Source organism: Venturia canescens, chromosome 1 (assembly GCF_019457755.1).
Source record: "Venturia canescens isolate UGA chromosome 1, ASM1945775v1, whole genome shotgun sequence".
Taxonomy (NCBI): Eukaryota; Metazoa; Arthropoda; class Insecta; order Hymenoptera; family Ichneumonidae; genus Venturia; species Venturia canescens.
In genome coordinates, this window is record NC_057421.1 from 35,547,671 (window position 1) to 35,568,567 (window position 20,897).

The 20,897-nt window shown below is 41.4% G+C and overlaps 1 protein-coding gene across 8 annotated transcripts in view; it reads left to right on the top strand.

The window, feature by feature from the left end:
* The window catches only part of LOC122407445 (SAM and SH3 domain-containing protein 1-like), a 232,761-nt gene that overhangs the window by 162,292 nt on the left and 49,572 nt on the right, over positions 1-20,897 (top strand). For all 8 annotated transcript variants that reach the window (XM_043413660.1, XM_043413709.1, XM_043413719.1 and 5 more), the window contains one exon: positions 20,033-20,221. In XM_043413660.1, coding sequence (XP_043269595.1) covers positions 20,033-20,221 — 189 coding nt within the window. The remainder of the gene's footprint in view (positions 1-20,032; positions 20,222-20,897) is intronic.

Consider the following 20,897-nt stretch of genomic DNA (forward strand, 5'->3'; position numbering starts at 1 on the left):
CTCTTCTATCGGTTCTTTTCGCATGATGTTCGCGTGCTAGTCATAAATATGTATATGCATATATGCTTGATACATGGATCTACACTTTCTGACGATTCATTCCGGCCGTAGTGTCATCGAGCATAAATAAAACTGATATTGCGTTTCATGATGATGGTAATTGAGTACTGATTAAGCAGACACGTAGTCATTTACTTTCCTTGCACGACGCTGATTGCAACGTTGAAGTCCAACGAAATAAACGAAAAAAGATTAGTCATTCACCGTCTACAGAAATCCTTTCAAACGATTTGCAAATTATTTTGATTTTTAAGGAGTTTCGGTACAAAAGTCTAAATGTTAAGAAATTGATGAAATTTGGTGATAATGTTCTTCAACATCAAGTGCGAAAACACAAATTTTTTCAAAATTTTTTTCTACTTAGTTATCGAGTAATTACGCATTAAAGCAGATTTCTTATGCCCGGAATGTGTACCTATATATATGGAAACGCTATGCTTATACACGTGAACTTTAGTGATCAATTACTCGATAACTATGTAGAAGAAAAATCTTAAAATATTTGTATAGTCAAATTTGGCACTAAAGAATATGTTCACCAAATTTTATAAAATTCTGAACTTTTTGAATTTTTTAATTTTTTTAGCATGGGTTAGCATGGCAACATTGTATCGCCTGTACCAAAACTCCTTAATCATAAACTCTAATCGCATTTGGTATTAAATAGTTTTTGTACATGACTGCCATAGTCGTTGTCGATCAGAAGAATTTTCCTTCTCCCCGGACGCATATCGAGACCGATCGCCGAGAAGGAATTTTTGACGTATATACATAATCACATTGAGAGATTTTCCAGCAGTCTTCGAGGAGTAAGCGACATCGGATTCGCTTGTAATGCACGAAAAATTCTTGATTCGGTCATTCCTCAGATAGGAATATTTCAAACATCCTGACTGGCTTTCAATTCATTTTCTTATGCGGTATCTGCGCGCACGAATCTGTGTTGAGCTTCTTCGGAATTGGTTCAAAACGAATTCTTCAGTCCAAGGTGGAAAAAAATAAGAACAGCATGCAGGTCTGTATCGAAGTTCGCATGCCTGCAGGAAAGATTCTCAAAATTAGCTTATCGGCTTAATAAGCTCCGCAGAAGATGTCAAGTTCAGCGATTCACTTCGAAAATTTATTTCTCTACAAGATCGAACGGCTCAAACAGCAAAAAAAATTGAAAATGACATTGAATTAATACTTTGTGAGTCAATTGCACACAGCAGCGATCGCACAATTTTTTCGATCGAGTATTTAAGGCGCAAAGCTAAATTAAATGTGCTTTTGACAGAAACCGAAACCCGCCGACACAAAAAACTATTAGAGCTGCTGAAGATGCTCCCCCTTCATTTCTGCTCAAGCGCGAGTACATCTTTGTGTGAGATCAATAATGGAAGACAACAACAGCGACGGACTCTGAGAGATTGTGTGTGTTCGGGTCCGCTCGTTAATGACGTAACATTGTCCCCGCACAGTGAATTCAAAAAGAGTCTCGTGGGTTCAAATTCGCTGCAGGTGGTGGAAAACAAAAGCGCGACTCTCGACCCCGTGATCTTCGTCGCACCGTCCCTGTTAAGTGCTGGCTCTGAAATCTTCGCAAAATTAAAAAAAAATATATACAAAGCACACGAGATGCATATGCATAACGACTTGCATTGTGATCATCGCTAAAAGAACGTTTAAATATTTGCTATGTCAAGAAACTTTTGACTTCGGGTATATCCCGGACGAAAAATTGCAAGCAAACGAAAAACCATCCACTGTAATGAGGGATCCTAACTCTTCTGAATTACCAAGTTCAATAGAATGTTCTGCATGTAGATATTTCAATGTCAGCACTTGGGATTTCAGAGCTTCAATTGGTAAACTGCGCCTAGCAAATATTGAGTTCTCCTAAAAAATATCTTTCATAAACGAAAAAATGTCTTTGCTTCAATTCTCAATAGAATTATACACTCATGATTTGTAAAAAGATCACGCCTTGATATTGTTACGATATGGGCGAGAAATAAATGGTCAAACAAATTATTTAGAAAGATTGAGGCGATCTATTCTATGACATGCAATGAGATGTGTTTTGCTTGAGGTTCGTACGTCTTCTGTGTCTTTGCTCTTGTTTATTACAAAGGACGATCGTTGTCAAGGAACATAAGATCTTCAATTTAGTAATAAAACGAAAGAAGGGGGAACCCTAAAAATATTTATTTATCTAGAGGTCTATTAATTACGCTCCAGTTGAGCGTTTTTTGATCGAATGTTTCCCATCCTTTTTCTACTTCTATTACAAAAATATGTGTCAATAGAATTCATTGTTGTCGATCGCATATCACTTCAAAAGAGGAAAGAATAAACGAAAATAATTATATCGATTTGTATTGTTTCAGAACAATAAAATTTCTACCTTTGTTTCTGTCAGCATACCTACGTCATTGTCAATTCCAGCACAGGTAGTCTCCACGGTATACGCATGCATGTGACAAAATTGAATGTGCATTGTGATATTGAACTACCAATGACCGTCGGTGTTCCATGTGGTATATATGTATTAATTCCCTTTGGATTAACAGCTAGAGGCTACAAAATTTAATATTCGGGAGGTCGTTTCATTCGCTGTAGGTCCCTACGCCTCGTGGGTGGTAAATTTTTTTCTTCTTTTCGTTTGTTTTAATTTCCCCGTGCATTCCGAGCTTAAGGATGTTAAAGCGGGTCGTACTAGTCAATGGACAGTCTTTGACCATATTTTTTGGAAGACATTACTACAGGCAATTATATGTAGCATAATATTATTAAGAAATGTTATAATGATTTTTGAACGGTAAATAATATTCAAGTTCATTTTATCATGGAAAAGATTTTGTGCAGAGTTGTTAATATGACTCGGTAGTGCATTGTAAAAAGTTTACGTCTGACAACGTTGGGCGTTGAGGTACCCATAACCTCAAGTTATTATGTCAACAAAATGATCCGGCATAACATTCACGCCACTCACGGTAGAGATAAAGGGAAATTTATTTCCAAACGATCGATCCCATACCTTTTGAGGCCTCTCAATAAAAAATCTTACACATATTACCAAGCATTTGATGAAATGAAATTTATTTTACAAAAATATACCATCCCAAATTCTTTTTCCGTGCATTTTTTCATTTTCCGTTTATTAATGAAAAAAAGAGCCTATCTCAAAAGAATTTTTGTATATACAATGTGCAAACCACCTTTCTGAGCCAATTGAAATATTTTCTAAATGCAAATTATATACATTTTTTTGCATTAACGTTTAGTTATTTTATTAATGCAATCATTTCTTCATAGTTTTTATATCGCTTGAAATGCTGTGTATCAAAATATCGTCAATTTTTTCATTTGGAGTGAGCCTCTGACAGTAAAGTTAGGTTATGTACAGATGTAAACATATATAGGTTTTGCGACGTTGCCACAACTTCTCAGGGTTATAAAATCCTTAGATTCCGTGAGCATTTGTCGTCTTTAACTTTATATTTCTAATTCAGATGTCCGTTGACCCCCTTTTTTTAACTAACCGTTAGAATTCCGAGGGTTCAATTCATATAATTGATTTTTTTTATTATCGACGTCTGATATAGAATTGCATCAAATTTTGAGTTAAACAAGCTTCGAAGCCATTGCGGCTATAGGCGACACGTAAAATTGGGTTCTTTTTAACTAATAATATTTCGATTAAATAGTCGATAAGGGACCTTGAAATTTCACACAGATCAAGTATTAAGCTTGGACTACGACATACAAAAAAATTAGAGTGCCATCTGAAATCGAGTCTAGTGCTCGTACATCCTTAATTTGCACACCGGTTGAGTGTTCACGTTCGCGAACTACAGCGTTTAACTAACAGGCAGCAGCGATTGGAGTTAAGTACGAGGATATTATCGCTGATATTTTCTCATGGCATCAACGTTCCCAGTTATTCTGCTGGTAATCATAAAAGAAACTGTATCTCATCTATTCCGCGATATCGATCGTTCACAACTTTATACAGCTCTTACTCGCTTCATGTCTCACTTTTTCATTTCACCCCTTTCATTGCTGTTTTTGAATTCCCCCCACCCCGCCTCGCACCGCAATACATCATACCCAAGCTTCAAGAAATATCAACGAAAACTGATTTTGTGACTCGTAAATTTTTAACGAAGAACCTCGTCACGGGTTATCGTCATGAGCGAGGTGAACTCGCGCAGTTATTAATAAAGCTGTCTGGCGTGCGAACGAGGTGAAGTACGGGGCGGATGGATGCTAGCTGTTCTGGCACGCAGTAGACGAGGGTGCGAAAGCATATAATAAAGCTGGAGAGATGCTGTTAGGCGGGAGCGAGAGGGGTTGCGAGTTACGCGCCATCTACGCCGTACGAAACTCGTTGCAGTCACAGTGAGTACTATCACAGCGCGCACCTAGATCATATGACGGACTCGAACAACCGACAAACTTACGTATACATACGTAATGGCGGATACACGCGTGCTTATAGTACATGCACGTGCGGACACATTTATACCTATAAATACAGACATTTAAAGTCACGGAGTGGCTTATATCGCAGGAACGTTTCATATCACACCGGAGAAAGGATCGTTAACGCCTCGGCTCGCCGGATACTTAATATTACCACTTTCAGACAACCTCGCACAGAAGCACACAGCCCATATACGTGTATATATGCGCCACATTTTCTGGCGTGGAGGATATTCTCACGTTATTATGGAGCCTTAGAGCTCATTAAGGCAAGGAACCGACGAATAAGTGTGGACGCGTAACCGCGTACGTATACTGACATGCACACGAACGCAAAGCTGATCGACGCCCGTTTATGAGCTGCTATTTTTATCGGTTATCCACTCCACGTCGATACGCTACAAAGTTCTAGTGAAATGATAAAAGCGTTTTACGTCAAAGGATCAAAAGTATCGCGCGCCTGCTGCACCCAAGTTTTAGACGATCGGTTAATGAATCGTTTAACCACAGATTGCCTGATGTACTGATAAAATACTTTTCTTATCAAATCAAAGCTCTGAATAATGTTGAGAAATAGTTAGTCATCATCGGTAAACAAATCTATTTGTACAGGATCGATCGAACAGGAAAAATTTATTAAATAAAGTCTTTTCACCCGTGTTTTTTTCGTTGATAACATTTTTCAATTACTTTCATCAAGAAAAGCTGCATGCACCGCTATATCGGGGTCTATAAATTGATCGATAATCCCGAGTGGTTACGAAAAAGAGAGCGTGGTCCAGCTGCACATAACAACGAGCTGTACAGCACGCATGAGCGAGTTCGCTAAATGCACGACCTCGGCCTGCTAGCATAGCTCATATTTCCGCGTTAGGATAATTAAATGAATTAGTAGAGAGGCACATAGCGAGCACAGGTAGTAGTACACATGACCTTTACCTTTCAGTTACTGCATGCGCGTACCAGAAACTCCTGATGGCGTGATGCACACTTATGCATAAAACAACACGCGCGCACAAACGTAATGCACTCATTTGTATACGTATGTACATAACACAAACGCTTACGCATAGCCAGCACACTCCACGAAGCATGTACCATGGAGGCTGAAAACATGTATGCATGGGTAGCAGGGTCCCTTCCTTCCCTAGAATCGTCGCTGGTTGTACGCCAGGAAAAGCTCCGCATTCGTGCTGGCACATTTGGACGGAGAGCACTAAACTCCGTTTACGGTGAAATAGCGCCAGCGAAAGTTAACGCGACATATACATACCACTCCTTCCGCTGCTGCTAACCCTTTGCCAGTCGAGCTGTACTGCGAGATGTAGAGATAGATAGAAAGTCATATAGAAAAAGAAAGCTTGTGCGAGGGAGAAAGAGAAAGTGTCTATAAACTGGGGGATACAGAGACGCAAGCGTGTTCCCCCGATATTGGATAATTTCGAGGGAGACTATGCAGCAAGGGACGTAAGCCTAGCGCGCTTTAGACAATACCAGCGCCCTCGCGTGGTTTAGTACATGTATCTTTAGGTAGCTTTCGCTAAGAGCCCCTGGATTACACTCTCTGGAAAACGAATCTCGGCTAATTTGTGATTAATTATGCGGAATCTTTCGTCTAATGCTGCCGCTGACTAATGGCTTTTTCCGTGCAAGCGCGGCCGCGAAGAAAATTCATTTGCACGTCGTGCTATTTAAAAAAGGCGTTAATTCAAGATTTCTGTGAAATTTATATTCATCGTGAAAATGAAAGCTGTTGGACTGCAATGTTCCATACCGAGCATTACCAGTTAGAATTCCAAGGTTGCCACGAATATTACGCTCCTAGTGAATACGTCTCTTGCGAATAATATTTCCTTGGAGTCAAAATATGGCAGACCGCTCATACTGCACAATGGCTCGAAATCACTGTATTGCCCCATTCGATACATTCGCCCTCCGCACAGTATCACGCCGTAAGCAAATTGCGTATGGGAACGCAGTAAATACAGATCGAGCATGCCCAACTTGGCTCACGCATTAGGACCGTGTCATGACTCCTGGAGCCTTCGAGAAGAGAACAAGCGGGCAGCAGCCAACGCACACCCTTGCAATCTCTCTCTCTCTCTCTCTCGCTGCATCTCACCGGCATGTTTAGTATATGCAGTGTATTACGGTCAGAAACTACCCTGGAGTATACGTTGAACTCTGCAGAGTTGAAAGTAAATTCGTAATAACCCCGAGCGAGTGTGGAGCAATCAGGCAAACTGCCCTCGGGACCGGATACCAGGGGTAATAAGTTCTACTTATACGTATTCACTGCAAAGCCAGGCGTAAGGATTCCCCGCTCAGATACACACGACTCTTCAACATACGTGTGTACGTATGTACATGCCACCGCCACCGTATCCACCACATAACCAGCAGCTCCCGCGTTCCTATTTCGCCTGAAGGGCTCCAAGCCGTCATGACTAATATCATAAACATTGCCAGATAATGGCACAGTAGTAATACGCTGCAGGGAGATAAGTAGGATCAAGACATTTCACCAGTTCGAAGCAGCTGGCTTTAGATAGAATCATACAGAAAGTAACGCTGCAGGCCTCTGAAGCTATGTATTGGTATCTCCATTGGCTTCGGACCATAGTTATTCATTTCTTCAAGAGAGCATCGAGCCTGCGCAATAATATTTCATAGATCCTTCAAGAAGTCCTTATTTTCATTGATGCCAACAGTCAACTAGTTTGCTTTCGTCCACAATTTGTTTTCTCGGCATTTTATTTTATTTTTCTTGGTATTATGGCATCTTTGTGGATAAAATAAATGCACCAAGGCGTCAAGTGACGCTTTTCATTACCGGCTCAAGAAAAGAGACTCGAAAAGCTCTCTAACTACTTAGCAAGTAGCATCGACCTCAAAGGACGGATAAATTGCTCGGGTGGACAAGGAAATCTGCATCTTGATAGTGAATTAAAAAGTTTGCTTGGTACCGAGCACGGAGAGCCTGCAGCTATATGACTATATCTGGCCCGCTGTACCTGGATAGGTCGAAGAGAGCCGCTTGGCTATATCTCTATATTGATATAGTTCAGAGGACCTCTTCTCCTATTAACTGGCAACGAAAGAGTAACGAAAACTTTGCCCTTCGTCGTCGTGTCACATTTATCAACGAACACAGTCGTACGTACGAAGAGTAAGAACGATGGAATATCGTTGGCCCAACTATGGCTTCAGGTTTCCATGCAAAAGTTTTTTCCTAACTCTCAAGTTCGGATTCTGTGCGCTGCTCTGACGACGTATCTTTCTTCATGCGAGATATTTCCGTTCAGAGCGAATAAGTTTTTGCAGTTTCGGATTTTTGAGCTCAAAATCAGAAAAAAAAACACGAATAGGTGTTCTCGTGCCTTAACATTATTTCTAACTGATAGCGGGTTAAGACCCAACTACGACAAAGCGCAGAGGAGGTCGCGCAAGTCAGAACAAAGGTCACATGGAGCGTAGACGATGAATGATATACTAAAGAGTCACCGTTCGACCACATTCCGAGTCCTCGTTGCTGGCTACCGCCCGATATAACGAGACGGTTTACGAGCCATTATTTTCCCCGAGTACCTGAAAATATCGTTGAAAAACGGAGCTTGGGGCGATTCGGCTACCATAATGGCCTCTACCCAATTCCAATTTAACGGAAAATCGATGTAAGAGCAGCTCTGTACTACCACTACACAACCCAGTTGAAGAGAATCGAAGAAAAGAACTTTTATCACTGTTGCATTGTAACGCTTTATCCTTACAAGCTTGTATCGAGTGCAGTTATATTAAGGTAGTTCCAATAATTGTCGATAAATTCGTATGCTCCCTACATTCCGATATTTGACCCCTCCTTCTGGAAATAATTTTCTATCAATGAAAGACTGATGCATTAGAATAGGGAAATGATTCACCCCATGCTAGATCCTGGATTCATTACATTGCTGTCGATTCTAAATGGTTTTTGCAATATTGCTGCAGTTCTATAGGTTCCATCGAACATTGACGTTCGTGCTTCATACAGTGCGAAATTCCGACCAGCTATCTCGTGATGCACATCTGTAGGACGAGGCCGCCTCAACTTTTGTTTTATTTTTTACAAATCTCTGAATTTGACAGATTCTATGAGTCGTACGAGAGAAACCGATGTGCGTTCTCATCCAACTCACCAGGGAAATTCTGTCGTCTGGCAAATACAATATAGAGAGACACACATAAAGTTTTGCCAAGGCGCTTGCACAGCCCGTAGGGAGTATATGTGCAACGTAATCGCGCATGAGTGTTTATGTGCGCTCGGATGTGTGGGAACGGATATGCGTCTGTGGAGCTCTGGCGTCGCTTTCGCCTCAGTGCACGGCTGCTCGGCTTCTTGCCTAGCTATGTCCATCCGCGACCAATAAATTCACACGTGTTACGATAACGCCCCGGGTCTACGGCACCTCCGCTTCATATATCTCTCGACGCTTTTTTCCCTCCACCTTTTCTTCTCTCCATCTCATCTCAATAGTTATGGCTACGTATGGACACCGGATAAAAGCAGACACACACGAGCCACACTCTGATGTGAGGAACAACAAAAACATGCTTTTGTGTACACGCTAGAATAGCATTGATAACTATTGGAAGTCATGGCAAGTTCTTCATTTCGCGTGAGCTAATGCTACCTATTCACAGCTTCGATATTATTGTTGTAGCACAATGGTATCGATCCTGCATCGCTGCGACGGAATATCATTTCTGCTTATCATCCTTTCAACTGAGAAAATTAGCGAATCCAAATGCAAAAGTGTTGATTAGAAGTTGATTAGAAAAAAATGTTTAAAAAATGTAAATGTTAAAAAATTTGATTTTAGCTTTCGCTACTTTGTTGTTTAAATTTTCTTGAACATTGTTTACCGTCCCAGCGACTCGATTACCGCTGAACTCTACTCATATTTTTTTTATCCTCTTGTATACCTTCTTCAGATTTTTCTGAATCTTCGACCTCAGCATCGTTGTGCACTTTCCGATTCCGTCAAGCTCCTTCTCGACAATGTCGGCTGCAGAGTTACTTTTTCCTAGCGTATCTCATTGCCTATATATCGCACGATAGCACAGCAAAACTTGCGGATAACTTGGTGAATGTAGGTAAGCGACTGTATTCTGCTGAGTTGCCTTGTTACCGATCAGAAACTCAAGAATGACTTTTGCTTAGCAGCAACCGAAGTACTTGTGCTGGCTACTCGGCTCGACGCCACTGAATGTCAGAACCACGCACCGTCCGGGCGAATGCCACTATCTGAACTTCCTCTTCTGTAAGATTTCTTTCGCTTGACCACAACGGAATGGAGGAATTTGATGGAACCTTAGAAAATGGAATTTTTTGCTGAAATGCAGTCGTTGGAGACGAAATTCAGACGGATTTTCGTAACTTTGTTATTCTAAAACGAATTATGTATTATATTCGAGGCTGTACGTAATCGAACTATGAAACCGCTCCTCTTGTATGGCCACGGTATTGATGAAACTGGCAGATCAGTTCAAGAGGGTTGGAAAATGAATAAAACGGGAGTGAGCATGGATCGCAACGTTATTTGCACAGACGCGAATCTCTGAGGTGTTGAAACTGCCTATTCTACGCACGTATTGCACAGCACTGGTGCGCTTTGCAGGTTTTTCTCTTCCCAGTGTTTCTCTTTTTCTCCACCTATTCGGTTCGGGCGTTAAGTCGATATTGACGGTGGAGTAGAAATTTTCTGGGGGCAAAAAAAAGGAGTGCAAAGAATATTCGAAATTCAACTCTCTATAACGGAGAAATATAAATTTGAAAAAATCCCATCACTCTTTTTATTTTCGCTGGATACGATGGAGATGACAGCAACAATTTTATCCTCGGCAGGTGCCCGAAATGTAAATGGTTGAGTTTGTAAAAACAAGTTTTTCATTTGGTCAACCTTTTAATAATCTTTACGAGTTTTTCATGCTCGAAGGGCGCCGATTCTGTTGGAGATTTTTCCAATTAAGAGGCTCATTAAATAATTATACGAATTCAATGACAAACTGTGTGCCTCGATGCACTGCAGAAGTAAAGTCAACTTAAACGCCTGCAATCCAAACTAATCCCTTGGAACTATACACAAATAAAAGCTTACTGACGTGATCCGAACGATAGAAAGATTGCTTGTTGGCATTGAGTCGATCTCTGAGAAAAAGTCGATAGGGGTGGGGCAGAAAATTGCTTCGACCTCGTTAATTGCCGTGAACACTCGAGCCGTAAATCTTGAAGAATCTTTTTTTAAATTTCGCTGCTTTGCTCCGACCAACGATCCTTCCGAGACTCCCGGTAGTCGTTTCGGGGTGAAACGAGAAACGCTCGACCGAAAGCAGCCTCTAAAAAGGACCGGGAAAATGAGAGGCAGGAGAGAAGGTAAGAAGTGTGAGACAAAAAATAAAGCTTAGCAGTGCGCCGAGAATTATGAAGAAGGTTCACCGCTTATGCTACTGGCGAACACTGAGATTCGACTAAGAGAGAAAAAGGAAGGTGAGAGAGAGAGAGAAAGTTGACTCGATCTTAAGGCAAAAGCCTGAGAAAACCTATACGAACGAGATCGTCGCCGTTGGCGTTTGTGCGGCGTGAGAAAGTTGAGGAAAAATTAGTGTCGCGTAATTAAGTCCAGGAAATAAATTCGTATTAGTGTAGAAAAAAATGGAGCTGGAACGTGCTGGACCAGGAGTTTTCCAAGCTCAAAAGGCAATATGAAAACTCCAACAAACGAGCGCATAAGAGAACGAGAGGAAAGAAAAGAGACAGAAAGAAAGAGAGAGGATGGAAAAGGAGCGCAAAATCGCTGCCGTAAAAATTAACCATTTAACCATCCCTGCCTTTTTTCTGAAGAGCTAACGAATGAACCTTCAGACGCACTGGTACGGGCCACCTCCGTTTCACCCCTAAATTACTAAGTCCGCTCTCTCTCTCTCTCTCTCTCTCCCTCTCTCTCTCTGCGAGAAACTAGAATCCGTGGCCCGGTATTTTCTCCTCTTGTTGAAGTAGACCATGTATAGCATGCATGCTTTTCAGTACTTTGCTTCCCCACTCTCAACCCTCCCACACTTCTTCTCCGGTTCCACTGCCCTTGTGCATACAACCTCATATGTTCACACGAACATATGTATTAGATGCCAGTACGCCTCTAACCGCATACTCGGTTGTCTACACTATTTAACCCGCTACCACAACCTGCATATATCACTGTCCCGCTCATTCACCCTTCCTCGTGTTTGAACATTGTTTTCCTGAAGGTCACGTGAAATGAGCGATATTATCTATTCTGACGAATGAATTTTTTTCATGCAGTTGTGCTTTCACTCGCAAAAATGACCTCCATGCATCGTTAATGTTTAATTTCTTTTTTTCAATGAATATCTCAAATTCGAAATTTCCGTTGTTAGAAAAATGTTCAATCGTGAAATCGCACCTCCTAATACTTACAACAGCATTTTAATCATTTTCCCAATATCACAGCAATCAACATTTCATCATAGTAAGCGCATAAATCACATAATCATGCGGTCATTTTTTTCATTCGACAAATTTCCAACAAATGGCGGCCGCTTCAACTTCACGAGAGAGGGAAAAAAATCGACCAATCTCGAGTAAAGATAGACGGCCCGTCCCGACTCGCTTTGCCTACAAAATTTATCTTTTTTAATACTCGGCGTCAAGACGATGCCGCGTCTCTAAATATCGAACCCCATCGAGTTTTCTACTCTTGTATATGGTGAAGTTACTTAGTAATTCGATCCTAATTGACGAACCGAATATGTCATTTGAAAGATAATTTCGGTCTCGATAGATCTGTCATTTCATGATCCGATCGATTGTCGCGATATATATATAGCAATTGGGTTCGAGCAAAGGAAAGGGTTAAAAGCATGAAAGCATATAGCCAGAGCAGGATCGTTGGCTGATGGAGGTGCGAGTCACGTCGGGTCCGTTCTCTCCTTCCCCTCTCGCTATTCGGTACCATCGCCATTTCGGTCTGCACGCCGCGCAGTTTCGATAGTAGGTACACTAGTAGCTGCTATAGCAACGGATAACTACTTCTCCAAGTGTCTCGGCACGAACCCTCGATGAGTACAAGCCGCAACTCGCTCGGCTTCCTTGGAAAGTGCTGCCTCGAGTATAACGACATTAGGCGCACAATCAACAGGACCTACCGCCAACCTACCTTTCACAAATCAAATAAGCTGGCTCGAGCCTGATACGTACGTATCGTCTCTCATTGCGAAAATGTGGAGGGAGTTCGAGCCGGATGAAAAGCAAGCGGCTTTACGTTTTCTTCCATCCTCATCTCTCGCTCGTTCTTATCACGATGTTTCTAGATTTAACAACTGATGCCCGCCGCACTAGATACTGAGGAAGCAACGTTGCATGCAACGTCTAGAGTGACAGAATGCTTCATTATCAAAAAACTTGACGTTTCTCAGATTCTATGAACGACACTCGAGTATGCATGTGTAACATCATCGAGGAAACCTACCACTCTTGAAAGCGGCACTATCGATTATTTTTACTGGCCTCCCTGCCACTAATTAAAATCTCAAACCTGACAGCCCAATGTGAAGCCTCTCTTCAATGAGGTAGTGTCTGGAGTTCCCCTCATTATGATTATAACACACAACCGTCCCACTGTCACTCAATTCAATCGAGCTTAGCTCTAATGAATGTACCAGTGCACGATCCTTGCTTTCCGATTTTCATCACCATTCAGGCATGGGGACATTGCCGTGAGGCCAGTATTGAAAGCACGTCCAAGTGTTACTGGCATTTGTAAAGAGGATTCAATAAAATGGGCCTAACATGATGAATTTGAGTTGAGAAGTGGGGAAGGATTTAAAGCATGGATTAAGGATAAACGTCATTGTGATCAATCTAAATATTACCAAGTTTTGAAAATTTTATTGTCAGATGAATGAACAATTGTTTGAAGGTCCGATGCTGAACCCGAAACATTGCATTGGAATTAACTTTACAATAACCTACGAATTCATCGAAATGATCTTTGCGATGAGAAAACCCTTTGTTACAAAAGAGAAAGTGTTGTAAGAGTTTCATTATATTTAAATTTGCATTTTTTAGACCACCAACGATCGGGCTGAACAATGGAAATTAAAAAAAGTCAAAGTAGGGAAGCAATTTTTTTAATAAAAAAAAAATCTGTAAGAACGGTGAAAATATTCGTGGTTGTTATCAATAATTGATTTTTAGCAATATTTTAAAATCGTACAAACGGTGACACACTTGACTTAAAAATATTAACTTGAAAAAAAACATCGCCGAAGTTATAATTGATTTTTCTCAACTATTCCGAGCCAGCCTAACAGCAACTATCGTAGTTGCTGTTCATTTTTAAGGCACCCTGTATGAATCTACTTGTGGAAGTTTTCGAATGCAATCCATCAAAATCTGCATCATGTTGGTGCATTGTAATCCGCGTTTACAATCATGCTAGTCCCTGTCGGATATTATGGTACCGAATGATTGTCGGTACTACAATTCTAATACCCAACGTGTAATCGATCGTCCGCATTATATAGGAGGAATTGCGAACGTTATTTGATACGCAGTGTTTTCTAATATTCACTATTCGCTCATGGGTTCGGCTCACTTTGTTCGATCTGTAATTAACTTAATCTATGAAAGCCTTCGCAATAAGAGCGAGAACGTAAAATACTCGAAATAGCTAGCGAATTCGTATACAGCTTGTATAGGTGATGCAATTAACGGACGAATCACGTGCTTGTTCAATGCATGAAGTACGATCACATGGCTTAATGATACAGTGGAGTTAACTATATATGTTCGTCGCCCCGAAAAACTCCATGCGAGAATTCGAGGATGCAACCATAAGCCTTTGTTAACTCCCTAATGTAATTTTTGTGTTAATAAATTAGTGTGTTAATTAGTGGTGAGAGGTTGAACACAGATTAAGGGAGGCCCTGCTTTAAAAAGTCAAAAAAATCGATTGTTTTCGGGAATGTTTTTGGATAGACGGAAATGACTCACCATAGCGAACTTTTCGGTATAGTTTCAAGGATATTTTAAGAGTACAAAAACGTTTTTATTATGTGAGAAATACTAATTTGTACATGGTTTATGCTCAGAGCCTGATTGTCGAAGTTTCTCAGCTGCATACAATATGGAGATCGTAATTATTGTCTGCAATAGAAATTCCAAATTTTTTTTCCATTTTTATATGTTTTCCTTCCATATTGAACCTATTAAAACCCGAAAAAAGGTGAAATTTTAAGGAAAATATGTGAAAATGAAAAAAAAATTGGAATTTTTGTTGCAGACAATAATTACGATCTCCACACTGTACACAGTTGAGAAACTTCGACAATTACACTTGACGCATATGAACCACGAACAAACAACTATTTCTCACGTTAAAAAAATGCTTTTGTACTCTTGAAATATCCTTGAAATTATATCGAAAAGTTAGCTACAGTGAGTTATTTCCGTCTATCCCAAAAACAATCGAGTTTTTGACATTCTAAAGCAGGACCCTTCCTTAACAAGGGTGACTGCTGTTAAATAAATGTGGTCATTACTTGAAAAGTAATGAATTTAAAAATAATGATGATAATTATTTTCAAACGAATGGAACAACATGCCCGAAAAAAATACAACAGCACTCCGTATAATCTTGTGTTCGGAGTCTGAGTCTACCCAAGACAGCTTTTAGCCTCCAACGTTAATTTCTAGATTGCCGAGAATCGTAGAGCCAAAAGCCCGGTGCACATTTTCCACGGGCTAGGCATTCGCGGGAGTTAACAATGGGTGTGTAGCGCCTAAAGCCGTCGCTAAACTCAAGCTCCACCGGTTCTGTTTAAAAATGGCGTTGACAGAGGATTTTCGTTTCGGTACATGTAAACACTGATGTTAGCGAGTACAACGTTCTTTTTTTCGTACGACGTATACACTGCCGAAATGACAATGGTTCTTCTTTCGCACTATACTCTCGTACATTAAACAATACGACGAAAGATCCTCCGGACAGTTTCCCAACTTCTATACATTGAACCGGGAGCAACACCCCTCGTTACGAGCCTCGAGCATCAACCCCCCAAGTCTGTGATGTCATTCGTACTTTGAAACGACAGTAAGCAGCATTTGGGTGATTAAAACTTGCAGGCCATACCAAAGCCATTGATATGCGGCTTGAATACCGTCTTTAATGATATCTTAAGTTTTTTCATGAATCGTTCGAGAGCCACGATGTCGTAGTATACGAAGAGAAAAAAATAAGCGCACAAACTGAAACGGCGAGGCTGTTAAACTACAAGTTACATCGTTATTCCTGTTTCGCCAGTCAAGTAAACGACCCAACGACGTTTTCATTAGAAAGATCCTGTAGGTTCAAGGAACCTGGAACCAGTCGAGGATCAGCCCCCCGTTGAAGTATGAGCCACTAAGAGCAAACGAGTTTACACTCGCTTTCACGATGGCCCGTCAGTTTAAACGAAACCACGAGAAAATCGGTTGAGCAAGCAGAGATTAAGGCGACGTTCTAGAGCCTCCTGGATGCAAAAGTACCTCGGTGTCGCTTCTTGCAAGAGTTGATGATTGTTCAAACAGACTGTGCTTGCATCAGTATGGCCTCTCGTTCTTCTATTCCTTTCGTGCCTTGGCGAAATCTGCTCTGATGAACATCACTGTTAAGCGATGCACCCTCGTTATTCGCTTTTTCCGTCTCCGTGATTTCTCAAGCCGCGATGATGTGAGTCCATAATTCTTACGATCTTTGCCAACGAAACTACGGCCCCTGAAATTGATCTGGTGGACTCGGTAATCGTACTTCCGACTGCAATCGATCCACTCAAAGACAATTCTCCCTGCGAAGAAAGCGCTCGTACATCCTACGAATTTAAATCCTGCAATACGTACGCGAGATTTTCACACAAAAGACAATTCTGCCTGCGACTAAAACAAGAAAAAGTAGTCGTGATACGAATGCGAGATTTTCACGTCTTTATCGTCCGCTTCAAGGGTACGTAAATAATAAGGAAAATTAAGAGGAAAAAATGAATACACGTTGGGGAAAGAACGAATGGAGAGTTGACGAAGAACTCGACGAAGAGGATGAGAGCTCAGGCCCATAGAATCAGTGCGAGAACAGGAGAGGCGTTAGCGAGTCGTTCGCTAATGGTGGGTGCAACGATCGTTGAAGAGGCTCAGCCGAAAATAATTCCGCCGTAGCTAGAGGGCGCGAGAAAGTATGGTCGACCAATTATTGCGAGACGCTGACTTGTTTGCGCCCGGGCATCAACCCGTTCCGCTCCTTCTCTATGTCTATACGTACTTTCCACTTGTGTTCTATGGTACAACTCAAATCTGCCAGTGGATATAACGTCAAAGAAATGTCGAAAGGCTACGAGCACTTCCTCTCGCATTTTTTTCCTCGGTAGTCCTCCTTTTTTCGGCCCTGTGTCTCGTTACTGACGAGAAACCTGCTGGATTCTCAAAATTAAACACGCTCATAAAACCCTACTTCGTAGGGCTCGATAAGAGATGATCTGCTTCTGTCACCAACAAAATGAAAAAAATAATTCTACGAATTCTCGACTCTTGATTTTAAAATTCTGCCGTCACAACATAGAATAGCATTGCTCAGATTTTAACAGCACTTTTTCGAAAATATTTTGCATATACAAAATTTCGAACTGCCTTGCCATGGTCCTTTGAACTACAAACACAGAATTCCCCACAGCCATGTTCTCTATAATAAATATCATCATCAGTTCATTTTACTCCACCGATTGCATTTTCTAAGAGAATCTGCAGTAAACTGGTGTCGAATATCATTAAATTCTTTTTTTCTTGGTTAACCTCAAGTACGAAGATGAGTAATATAGCAAATGGGAATGCGGAGATAGAAGCCCTTTGAACTTATGAACAGCAGCGAAGGCGCAACGGGAACGCGAAATCTGTAGTATTCCGCAATTACCACTTTCATGATAGAATATTAAACACCAAACACCAAATTTGTGGCAGAAAAAGAGCAGAATTGATGTCGGGTTGCACAGTTCGAAAACGCATGTTATGTAGCATTTCGAATTTCCAATTCTCTCTGAACGCTATCGTGTTCTATGATCAAGAAAACTATTATGCATTTACAAGAATAAAGGACGTTAAATCCTCTTATATGTTAGTTTAAGCGAATCGTTCATTGCTCTTGGAAATCCTTTAGACTTACGTGAATGTGGAATGCTACTCAGAAAACAAGCCAGCAAATAGCGCTCGAAGCCATTGAGCAGTACCTCGAAGTAACCGAGGGCAGAGAACGTGGAAAAAAAATCTGGCCAACAAGGAATCTCCTGACTTTTCGGTCACGAGTATTATCTAGGAATCGTGAGTGCTGGTCCAGGTTAATGTTAAGTGGAACAAGTTTCGAGGGGATAATGTTGAGCCGAAAGCAGAGAAAAGATAGTGAGAAAAAGCGATTTGAAACTGTAGCTTCTACAGGATGCGCATCTGCAACGATTCTTTATATTTTTCTACACCGAATGATATGGTGTTGCGCGGCCAGTAAGCTCGTTTGCGGGTTCAGGAGTTCGGTTATTTACCGTTTTAATCTCTATAGCCACTCGCAAAGCGCAGAGCTAAGAAACTCTAAAAGTTGAAGACTGCTATGAGGTCGGGGTATTTCGAGGTTTATAATGGACCGAGTTTCCGAGTCGTGTGTATACGTGTGTATATATTTACGATTATGTATATAGCAGGAGGAAGAAGTATAAGCACTAGCCGTAACAGCTTGGTCCACCTTCACGCTGATCCCTTCGAATTTATCCTCCCTTTCTCTGTCCTTCTTCTTCCTTGACCGTTTTCTCCCCCGCTTGCTATTTCCCTTTGCTTTGCCATTGGAATCACCGCTCGTGCGTTCATTCTCGACGGAACATTGCACCGAGTTTTGCGCTTAATGTTTTCGAAACGAAGGACGAGTTAGCGGTGGACGCGGGTTCAGAGTTGAGAAAGCACTTTTTAAAATAAAGAACAAAAAAATAGTAAACGAAGCTGAGAAAAGAGCGAACGGGACTTGCTGCCTGTAAACAGATGTTCGTGCCAAGGATTGCTAACAACGATTGCATTGACCGATGCCCGCGGAGTTTGCTGCCAGAGGCAATAGGATCGAGGCAGAAAGAGAACTGCTTTCACTCAATGTCAAACATAGAAACGGACCAACTTTTCGGTTTAATTACTCGTAGATTATCATTCGCCATCCAGTTTTTTGAATTCTTTCTCTCCGCTGTTTTACTCAATTTCCTACCCAGCCTCTGCAGTGCAAGAATAATTTTCTTTAACATTCTATTTTCAAAGCGAATGAGCAAAATGCTGAATCAAAGCGTTCGCTTAAATTTCACTTAAATTAACATCGACATGAAATTTTTTTCATAAAACTCCAAACATCGGTCGTAAGAATTCCCATTTCGTTTGAAATTGTACTACTGCCCGTTGTCCAACTTCACGTTACCGATCACATGCAGAAAAATGATGAGCGGATCTTGAGAGATCGAAGTTTTCTCATCGTGCACAGACCATCCGACGAAACTTACTGAAATAAAGATTATTGAGAATTTCGTCAGGCTCGGTAATGCTCACTTTAAACCAGGAATTACCGAGATCACAGACGCACGTTGAGATAAAAATGGTGAATGACAATCGTTGAATGCAACGAATGTTCGACATTCAGAAATAAAAAGCAATTGCAAAGTAAACAAAGGGAGGCCTATTAAATGTTTCGTCGACAGATTTAGAGATACGAACAATTTAGATTTCAGTAACGTACTCTAATTTGCCATTGTTTCAAGGGTAATGAATTATCCGTAATCCCCTCGACACGTTCGCTGGGTTGAAACACGACGTGGAAACGGCTGCTGAAACATGAAAGTTTTAAGAGGGCAGTGAGCCCAACGGCTACATTTCCACTGCAACTCGCATTCACGGCGATAATTCGCGAGTTATTCACCTCTTTGCAGATGTGAATATTTGCAAATGGGATTCAAACCTGACGCAACGAGAATTTTGCTTTTTCGCGAAATTTTTCATCCGCCATACTCCATTGGTATACACGCAAATGAAAAAAGAGTGTTCGTCAATGAGACTAAAGTAGCTCATTGAACTTTTGGAGCAAGAGTTACGAGAGATCGTAGAAACGTTGAATTTCAAAAAGGCCATCCGAGGCAACTTTTTCGTTGGCGTACCCAGAGAACTTTTTCTGGAATCTGGCTACGGCTAGGAAAAGTGTACAACGTTGGTCTCGTATCAGTGACAATCAAGCATTTTTTCATGCGTTGTCGACCCAACATTCGGTTTACAGAGAAAATGACCAGGACACGTTTAGTTATTTTTCCCGACAACTTGAATGAAATATTTAACAATGTTCGAATGAAGATTTGCCAAAGGAATGTTAGCGCACTCGTGTTTTTTATCGATTTTTAACGACGCGATTATTTGCAGGAAGGGGAACAAGGCTACTTAGAGGGATTGGCGTCGAGATACGCGGATCTCTTCAGAACGCATTACAGCGATGTCCTCGAGCCCCTCGAAGAGTTACGACGCCGGGAAACAAATGCTTCGCCGAGGATGCCAAATACTCAACTGACAACCAGTCATTCGCAACCTATTTACGTGCCAGGAAAATACTCGGTAAGTCTGAAAATTTGAGGCGTTTGATCGGTAAGCGATATTCCTCGAATCGTTCGAACATCGTACATCGCGAAGCGCCGGGCCGCTCGATACGGATATATTCGAAAAAGCTATTTTATCTTTTACATACTTATTCGCTGATGTCGTAACTTTCATGCTTTGACAACGACACTTTTGTATCTCTATACGCGTGAAAGAATATTTCATATGAATCACCTTCCGCATTGAACGAACGGAATCATCTCTATTGCGCGAGCCCGAGGGGCCGTACAGTTTCTGCTACCGACTTTTTTATTTCCTATTTTCTTCGGTTGCCAAGAGTCTCGTTTGATATCGGTGGCCGCACGGAGGCAACGGCGGTGGTGGCGTTGCCTCAGTGAAATTTCCATTTGCAGTAAATTCCGATTCCTTTCCCCGAGGGCGCTCGGTGGAGGGGCACCTCATCCTCGTCGCCAAGCGACCCGGGAAACTCTGCCGTGAGCGGAGCGTTCTCTGCTTTCCGTGCGACATCAGCCACCGCCACAAAGACACAAGGAAGACGACGCGCAGAGCTCGCTTCGCTGTTCGCAGAGTAGGGAAACCTTGAGAGCGCGAGAGGTTAAGACGATTAGCCGTGTCGGTCTTATCGATCTCAGCTTAAGATGGTTATTGTTCCGAACTCTGGCTCCATCGCGCT